This window comes from Chaetura pelagica, unplaced genomic scaffold (assembly GCF_000747805.2).
Source record: "Chaetura pelagica isolate M959 unplaced genomic scaffold, ChaPel_1.0 scaffold534, whole genome shotgun sequence".
Taxonomy (NCBI): Eukaryota; Metazoa; Chordata; class Aves; order Apodiformes; family Apodidae; genus Chaetura; species Chaetura pelagica.
The window spans coordinates 1,065,580-1,074,825 of NW_009953065.1; the positions used below are offsets into that span (position 1 = coordinate 1,065,580).

Below are 9,246 nucleotides of genomic sequence, written 5' to 3' on the forward strand. Positions count from 1 at the left end.
AACTAGGCTATGTGAACTAATTAATTAGCAGCTATGTTATTAGTCTGTAACTGGATTATAGAAATAACCTGTTCTGCTCAAAAAAGGCTACAGGTAACTGGGAAAACAGATTTTAAAAGATGAGGCTTTGTTTAGCTGAAAAGTGTAGCCTGTTGATTTTTAGAGGCCAGCATTTTAATATCATCTGAATTTTATAGTAATTGGTCAGTTACAGAATTAGTTATATTAGTTTAATGTGAAGGAATAATTTGTGTAGCCCTTGAAAAAAAGTGAACAGACCAAAAACTGAAGCTTCAATTAAAAAAATAAAAGTAATTTCAAATTATTTAAGGAAAAGTTAGCAGTGCCACTGAATTAAATCTGTTGAGTTTTGTAACAATTTCTGTATAACTGATAAGAGAGAAAGGTAGCAAAGGTATAACTGACATTCTGTTAGGTTTTCTCTGGTCTCAGTGTGATTTAATCACCATGTTGCATATTTATCTTCTTTTACTGTTTTTTTCACTTCTGTCATGCATTTTAAATCAGTTCTGAAAGATTTCCCAAGTGTACCATGATTATAGTGTAAAGGGAAATATTGTTTACTGAAAAAAAACACAGTTTTGAAGAGACAAAAAGTACTTGCAAATTTATGATATTTTACTGTTTAAAAAAGTTAAAACTGACATTTAACTGTAATTTTGTAACTTTTTAAAAATTTTAAAGTAACTTTGCTTTTAAATTCATACATAGTTCTATTTCAATTGAACTATAAAACCTAAAGATCTGATATATGAAATATGACATAGTCATGGAATAATTTAAGTGAGAGAAACCTTTGTTATTATCCAGCCTTTTATGTATCTGCTGTGTCTGGTTCATTCTCCTGATCCACACACATCCGACTTCAAAGTTTGACTAGGTTGCTCAGGGCCTTTCCCAGCTAAGGTTTGAAATGACACAGCTCCCAGGGTGACACATTCCAGTGCTTAATCACTAATTTTGGAAGTGTGTTTTCCCGTAATCCTTAATAGTTTCCTTTGTTGCAACTTTTGAGTACTGCATTGTGTTCTGGGAACTCCCTGGCTCTGGCTTCTATAATGCTGTTTAGGTAGTGGAGCATGGTAGTGGAAATAGGTCTTCCCTAAACCTCTTCTCCAAGCTGAACAAATTGAGCTCCATCAGCTTTTCCTCAAGTTGTGTCCTCCAGCCTGCCAATCTGTTTGTTAGGGTTTTTTTCTGGTCCATTTAACTTAACTGCCTCCAGGCTGTTGCTTCAGTTGTATTTAGAGTCCCAAACAGTACAGTTTCCAAGTGGGGCCCCACAGGTGTTAAATAAAGGAGAAATCATTGTTGCCTTTGATCTGCAGGCCATGCTGACCCTAATGCAACCCAATGTGTCGTTAAACACCTCATGGCTGCACTACGACCATTTCTGCACAGCTCATACCCCACCAGTCAGGCCCCTGTACCTGTACAGGACTTCAAATTAGTCTTTGTTGACCTTCATGAGAGAGTCTATAAGACTATATAAATAAGCTGGTGGTTTTTTTGTCTTTATTTCTGCAGTGAGTGTCTGTGTCCAGTCACAGTCAGTTTAGGGTATGTAGGAACAAAGGGAAACAGTCTTTACCTAGCTATTTTTAGGAAATACATGCAAAAAATCTTCATGTATAAAAAGGTTTATTCTTTCTGTATTCATGTTTATTGATTTAGTTGAGTCCTGTCAATGACAAAGTTGGCAGACTTTGAGTCATTCAGAAGTCTCTAGTCCCAAATTCCAATTCTGAGGACTCCTTAATTATGATCTTTCAGCAGACTGTCAAAAAGCTTTTCAGTAGGCTATTGTCAAATTTGTCTTTATATGTTCAATGTGTAGGACGGAACAAAATGCTCATTTCAATAATAATTAACTTTGTTTTATTATCTGAAGTTCTTGAAAGAACAGATAAAATGAGAATTAAATTCTCACATTGATATTTTACAATTAGTCATTTATGTCTGTGATGCATATGAACTGAAGTCAGTCAAAAGCTATTTATTTTTTAAAATCTAAAATATTTTCAGCTTGATGAGACCCAAGGCTCTTCCTGTAAATACCAAAGAAGAAAATACATTTTGCAGAAGCCTCAGAGAGAGGAGAAATGAAGGCAGAGCTCAACTGAGGTGAAATAGGTGCTGGATAATGCAAAAATTATACATGCTAATGGAAGGGCTGTATTCCCTAATAATTAAAGTTATCTGAAATAACAAGCTTCTGCTTGCTGCTGTTGTTGGTTTTTATGAGGACACAGTGGCCTTTTATGTTACTGAATTTCTTCCCTAAATTTTTGTGGATTCTGATTGGCTTTAGGAGCTGATGTTCATAAAGTTTAGGTAATAAGATAAAAAGAGTGCATCACTCTATATTGAAATGTGGGGTCTGCTATTCTCTTTTCATCCACAGTTACCTGGTCTATTCATGTCAACACAGGCATTTTCTTCCATGGCATCTATTTAAGATACTTTTTACATGCTCTCTCATGTCTTAAATATTGCTAGTATTGATAGTCTACTTAAGTATACTTCATTATAGCATGTGCCCTAAACTTATGCTCTTGTTTTACAGTTTGGGAGAACGGAAGTAATTGATAATACTTTAAATCCAGATTTTGTAAGAAAATTTATAATGGACTACTTCTTTGAAGAAAGAGAGAATCTCCGATTTGATTTGTAAGATAACAATCTTTTATTTCATTATTGCAGCCTCTGTAAACATATTAAGTTTTGTTGTGTATAAAACTAATAGGGAGAGAAATAGTATTACATTAATAAACATGATTGATTTAGCATTTCTTCCTCAGAAATAAGTGTGACAAAATAATGACTGAGTTTTAAGAAACTGGTAGGTGTTAATTAGTCCAAGTACAGTCATACTCGCAAACATTATTTTTAGAATATTATTAGAAAGCTATGGATGTTACAATGTTAAAATATTTGTGTAGCATAGCTGATAAAACAGGTATGGACATACTGTCCAGAAATAAAATATTGTAGAAGTAGTATGGAGCCAAAACTTTCTGTACTAAAATAAATGCCAGTATGCATCTAAGTAAACTAAATTTTAAGCTTTTAAAAGCAGGTTTTTAACAGTAGTTGGCTTTTGACAGTTGGGGCTGCATAGGAATCTTTATTTGGTTGCCTCTTGCTCTTTGTAGGATGCATGTATGTTAAAGGGAGGAGACAGTGCAATAGAAGAGAACAGCAAAAGAAATGACTCATGGAAGAAAAAGCTAGGCTCAGTCTGGGCAAAGAAAGGAAAGTCTGTAAGAACTTCTGAATAATTGCTATCTGAAAAGGACTTGAACCTAGAAGGGAAAAGACAGTCTCCTGGTTGATTCTCTGTGTGGTCAGAGAAATGGACTTGTGTTGGTTTATTTATGAGAAGCTGTAAATCTAAAATACACTTGGTACTTAGCAGAAAGACTCAGCTGCTTTCAGCTGCTGTTCTGCATTATCTGAACACAAGTCTATACTGAACTCAAAGCTGAATAAATGTTTTTAATGTTTACGATAGTCTGTGAATTTACTTTAGTTGCCTAACAATGACAAATGAGAAATGAAATATTACATAACTCAGAGTCAAAAATGTGAATCGCACATTCCTCTTGTCCTATCACTGGTCACTAGGGAGAAGAGGCCAACACCCACCTCACTACAACCTCCTTTCAGATAGTTGTAGAGAGCAGTGAGATCTCCCCTCAGCCTTCTCTTCTTCAGGCTTAACAGTCCCAGCTCCCTCAGCCTCTCCTTGTAAGACCTGTTCTCCAGACTCCTGATCAGCCCAGTTCCCCTTCTCTGCACCTTCTCCAGCACCTCAGTGTCCTTCCTATAGTGTAGTGCCTAGAACTGCACACAGGATTCAAGGTGCAGCCTCGCCAGTGCTCAGCACAGGGGCACAATCACTTCTCTAGTCCTGCTGGTCATGCTATTCCTGATGCAGGCCAGGATGCCATTGGCCTTCTTGGCCACCTGGGCACACTGCTGGCTCATGTTCAGCTGGCTGTCAATCAGCATCCCCAGGTCCCTCTCAGATTGGCAGCTCTCCAGCCCCTCCTCCCCAAGCCTGTAGCACTGCCGGGGGTTGTTGCACCCCAACAGTCAGTCATGGCAGTACAACTAAAGGGATAAACTTACCATGTGGTGGGAATGGAAAGGGGAGGCAGAGATGGGCTTGAAGGATACTTTTTCAATGTAGTTACTGGTATTGAATATGAATATAGGATTTGATAAAATATTACTGCACATTATCTGATAAAGATAGAAAGCTATGGGAGTGTAGAGTTTAGTAATCTCCCAATAATTTCTTATAGTAATGTTCTTTTAATCCACCTTGCATTCATAGAGTAATTTTTTTAAAATCTGACTTGATAGTGGAAGAGAAACAATGGCATTTTCTAGCTGTAGGAAGAACAAGATTATGATAAACTGAAAATAAAAATACAAACTTGAATGAAAAATAATGTAGTTTATTGTCAGTTATTTCTATTGACTTAGCCAAATGGCTCAAAAATCACCTAAGAAAATAATTCACAGGTTAGTTTGTTTTCTAAGATTAATTTTTAATTCTTACTCCGTTTTTTGGCAGCTTTAATTGTTCAAACAGGAATATCAGAATCTGCATTTTGTTGAAAAGTATTTCATTTCAAATAGCTAGTGATCCATAATTGTATAATCTATGATGATTCATGTATCTGTTTGTTTAAATTTCACACATTGAAATAGGTGAAATAATTGTTTGATTTTTGTTTCTTTACATTGTCCTTAGACGTGTCATCAGGCAACTCTGATGTAACTTAACTTTTTTTTTTTAAAGCTACGATGTTGACTCAAAGAGTCCTAACCTATCAAAACACGTAAGTTTTTCCTTCTTATTATACTTTATTGTGCTTAAATGCTTACACTTTCCTAAAAATGTTTCTTTTCTTTTGACTGTAAGTAACACCAGGTGCATAGAGACAAATACAGTGATTGTGTTATGGTTAAGAATATATATAATGCTCGTGAGTATAATTTTAATATAATTAGAAGATTAGAATAATATTTTAATAATATTAGAAGCCTTTTATGCTCATGTTATCTTGAAGGGGAAGTGAGTAAATAATAACTTGAAAATTTAAACATGCAAGAGTAGAATTCAGAGGCTTCTGGAGAGCATTTTTTTAAAGTAAATACAGGAAGGCTTTGGTAAGAGAACCTTTAAGAATCTGGAGCAAAGTAGAAGAGCATAATGGAAGGAATGTTTTGTGTGTGTGCTTCACAGTGAAAAGATAAAACTTTTAGTCATTGATCTCCAGTTTGGTATTTCCTGTAAAGCTGTAAGGTCCCTGGCAAACTCTTTTCCATCTGTGTTGTCATGGTGGTCTGAATATTTGCAATGCTTACTAGGAGGATGCAGAAAATCGAAGTCTTACATACATTATCTTCAACATCCTCATCCTGGCTTCTGCCCAAGATAGCTTGAACTTCGGTAGTAGCTGGTTTAGCTGAATTCATACATTTTTTCTTCAAAACATACTTCTCTGTACAAACCCCTCATAGCTAAGTGATAAGAATAAACACACAAGGTAAGTTAGTAGCTGTGAAAGCACAAGCAAAGGTGTATGCAAATATGTAGCCTAAATTTTATTCTTTGATTACTGGAACAGAAATTGAATTGTCTTGTGGAGCCCATGGAAAAAAATTAAGAGTGGGAAAACAAACCAGTGTTCTGAAGACTATTCAAGTAGGTCTTGAATTACACGTGCCTGCTACATTCTAATTAATACAGGCTAAGCATTAGATACTGTTTTTTTTCAACAGCGCCAGTTTCTGTGAGTTACCAGTTTTTGGAGGGAAACTTTATTCTTTACACATTAACATCAGAAATACCTGTTTCACTCCATTGTCATAAGAGGAAATCTGTACAAGTTGGTATAGACTTGCTATCTGTTGAAGACATCCAAACTATGCCATATAATATTATGTACATGAAGAAGATGATGGCTCCAAAACAAGCCAAAGTCTGCCTTCCAGAAGTTCAGGAGAGCAGTTATGCTGACCCCCTCCTTTCTTCTCTGAGATAGAAAATTGTCATTTCATGATTGCTATGGCCAAGATGGCCTCCAACCTTCACATCACCCACAGTCCTTCTGTCTGCAAGCAGCAGGTCCAGAGAGGTACCTGGACATAGTTACAAAATTCATTTTTTGCAGAATTATTTTCCTCTTCAGTGAGGTTAGTTCTCAGATCTAATTTGCTATACGGAGCTGTAACTAGCACAGCTCAGAGATGGGAATGAGTGGCTTGGGCTGAGAGAAGACTCAGAACTACTTGTACAGACATTTGCTACTATACTCAGTATAATAAAGTTATGGTTTGCTGGATAGGAATTCTAGTGTTTCAATTCTCATTAGTGTTCGTGAACAAATCTCACAAGCTAATGTTACCACCCCTGCCAGTGATGCTGGGAAGAACAAGAGCTAGCAAGCTCTTTTCACTTGCAAGATAAAGAGTTGGACTGCAGCATACTTTTTTTTCAGTATACATACAATAGTTTGAAAATCCATTCATATTCTTATAATACTTATATTACAGGAGGTTGTAATATGAAAATTAACAGGTTTTTAGTGGCATAGATAAATTAAACATGGAAATAAAGTCTGTCATTACAACAGTGCTTGTGAATAATTGTCCATCGAGGGTGCTCATACAGATCCTGCACAGGTTTGAATTTCTGCAAATGTAACTTACTTCCAAGAAATCAATAGAACCTGTGTAGATTCTCTTCATAAAAGATACATTTAATTTAATGTCCCAGTTAAAGAAGGTAAAGAAACAATCATGCTTCAAATGCTTTTAATTTTTTTCCATCTTAATTTGATTTTTGTTGATGAAAAAGGCAATATAAAACCAGTGAGCGGAGTGCCTTAGAATTATTTCTGTAAATGTGACCAAGGATTATGTAGAATATTTAATAAATAGTTGAGTCTCTTTACGATACATTATTGCGTAATTACTCTGAAGATGCAGTGTTCAGCATTGTGTTCTACAGAAGTGAGCAGCCCAGATAAACGAGAAACCAATTTTTCAATGTGAAATAATAATTCTAAGTGTTTGTGTTACTGATTTTCAGGATTTTTTGGGGCAAATGTTTTGTACACTGGGAGAAATAGTTGGATCACAAGGGAGCAGACTGGAAAAATCAATCGTGTGAGTATGTCATTCTTGAATGTTGGATGAATACACACTGTTTCATGAAGTGAGAGTTGTGGGGATTTTTTTCTGTGAGGTATCTTGATCTGTGGAGTTTACAGACATGACTTCGAAGAGAGAATAAATTGTTAGGTACAGTAGAATAGTCTATGATGATTTGAGTTTCAGTTTGGACAATCAGCAAAGGAATTGACTCATCCAGTATTTTTGTCAACTTCATTAAATCTTGCATTAGAAACAGTTTTAACTATACTCATCTTAAAAATGTTTTTCTTTCTAGTTTGCAAATTAACACATAAATCTCTATTACCTTTTTCAAACATTAAGGAAGAAAACTCTCACTGTTTCAAATGCAAAATTGCTGCTTGTATTTCTGTTTTTCACAATAATTCAATTCCCAAGCAGTGCGGCAGTCTGGAGTATAAAGTATTTTCTGTTTATCCTACTAAATTTATAAAAAACTTTCATACGATCAACAGAAGTTTCTCCCACTGAGAGGATTTTGATGTTTGCAAACCATTGTTCATAGGGGTGCACATATATTTAAAATATGCATGATATGAACAATCTTAATTTTCTATTTCTAAATAATGTTTGAGTAATTGAAAATATTTTATGATTTTGATCTAAATGTATACTAGAAATTAACATTTGACATTCAAAACAAATGTTTAAAAGTATACCTGGACATTTCATGTGATGGTAATATATTTTGATTTGGAAATTTATGGGTGGTGTTTCTTATTGTGTTGGGTTTTTTTTCATTCAATAGTAATGATCTTGAATTTAGTTACTCTGTCTAATGGAGTCTGTTCTGCTTGTCCCATTTTACTGGGTTTATTATGATAATATACGAGTGTCACTTAATTATTTTTCTTCATCGCTGATTTCCTTCCGAAGATAGATTAAGCTTTTGGGCTAAGCAAGCCTTGTATTATTCTGGGCCAAACTTTGGTGAAAACACCACACAAGACTCATTCTGAATTTATATTTAAGTAAGAACCAGGCTCTGGATGATCTACAACAATTTGTAAAATTCAGAATATACTTAGATATCATTTTAGTGTAATTGCAGACACAAGACAACTCCTTAATTGTGTTATATTAATAATAGATAGTTAATCTGATGTAATTTTTTTAAGAAATATGTTCCTATCTTCTGTGTATGTATTTTATGTAATTAGCTATTTCTGTTACTCAGGGGACCCTTTTATATCTATATTTAGTGGTTTATATGTACGTATCTTCTATCTTTTACCTGTCAGCTTCATACTTAACTATTCGTTTAAATAGTAGCTTTGAAATCCTGTGAAAAACCTCGTAAGTTACTATTTCATTATCAGTATCCAAAATACACCAGTGATACCCTTTTTCCCTGGATTTTATCAGAGCTTTTTTCTTGTTTATGTGAGTAACTTAATATCATAGATAACAAAAAAAATTTTAAAGCATTTGTCTAGTTGGTATCATCATAGCATGATGATGTTTTGTGGAGGTGACCCTAAACTTTTAATCTTGGTGAAAACAGTGGACTGCTTCAAGTAGACCCATATATGATAGTTATCATTTTCTTTTTCCAGAGTTTTGAAGTGTTGAGTTGTCATGCTAAAAACTCTTCTCAATGTTTGAATCCATTTAAATTCTTAATTTTTTACATTTCCAATGCAAGTGTAAGCTTGGAGAAACATTTGAAGTTTCCTGTTTCCATGCAAAAAATAATTTCAGGCTGTCTCTATAACTCTTTCTGCATCAAATAATGGTCCAGAACAGACCATTTAAATTGAAAAACCTGAAGAGAATTTAAATAGTTTGATTTAATCTAACGGTCTTTGTGAAATCATAAAAACTTTGAAATAAAGTTAAAGAAATATTTCCATTACAAAATTATGGTAAACTCTAATTATACTTTAAGTTTAGAAAATATTGTAGTGGGATTTATTCTACTTGAATTTCTTGAGACTCATGCGTATCTGAAACAAATCCTTTCAAAACATAAATGTCAGGGGTTTGCTAGCAGTGCTTTGTGGGAAGGCA

The 9,246-nt window shown here is 34.5% G+C and overlaps 1 protein-coding gene across 1 annotated transcript in view; it reads left to right on the forward strand.

Moving 5' to 3' along the window:
- CPNE8 (copine VIII) overlaps positions 1 to 9,246 on the forward strand; it is a 107,833-nt gene that overhangs the window by 49,462 nt on the left and 49,125 nt on the right. Inside the window, exons 5-7 of the mRNA XM_009996794.1 lie at positions 2,588 to 2,691; positions 4,835 to 4,874; positions 7,133 to 7,209. Of these exons, the coding sequence (XP_009995096.1) occupies positions 2,588 to 2,691; positions 4,835 to 4,874; positions 7,133 to 7,209 (221 nt within the window). The remainder of the gene's footprint in view (positions 1 to 2,587; positions 2,692 to 4,834; positions 4,875 to 7,132; positions 7,210 to 9,246) is intronic.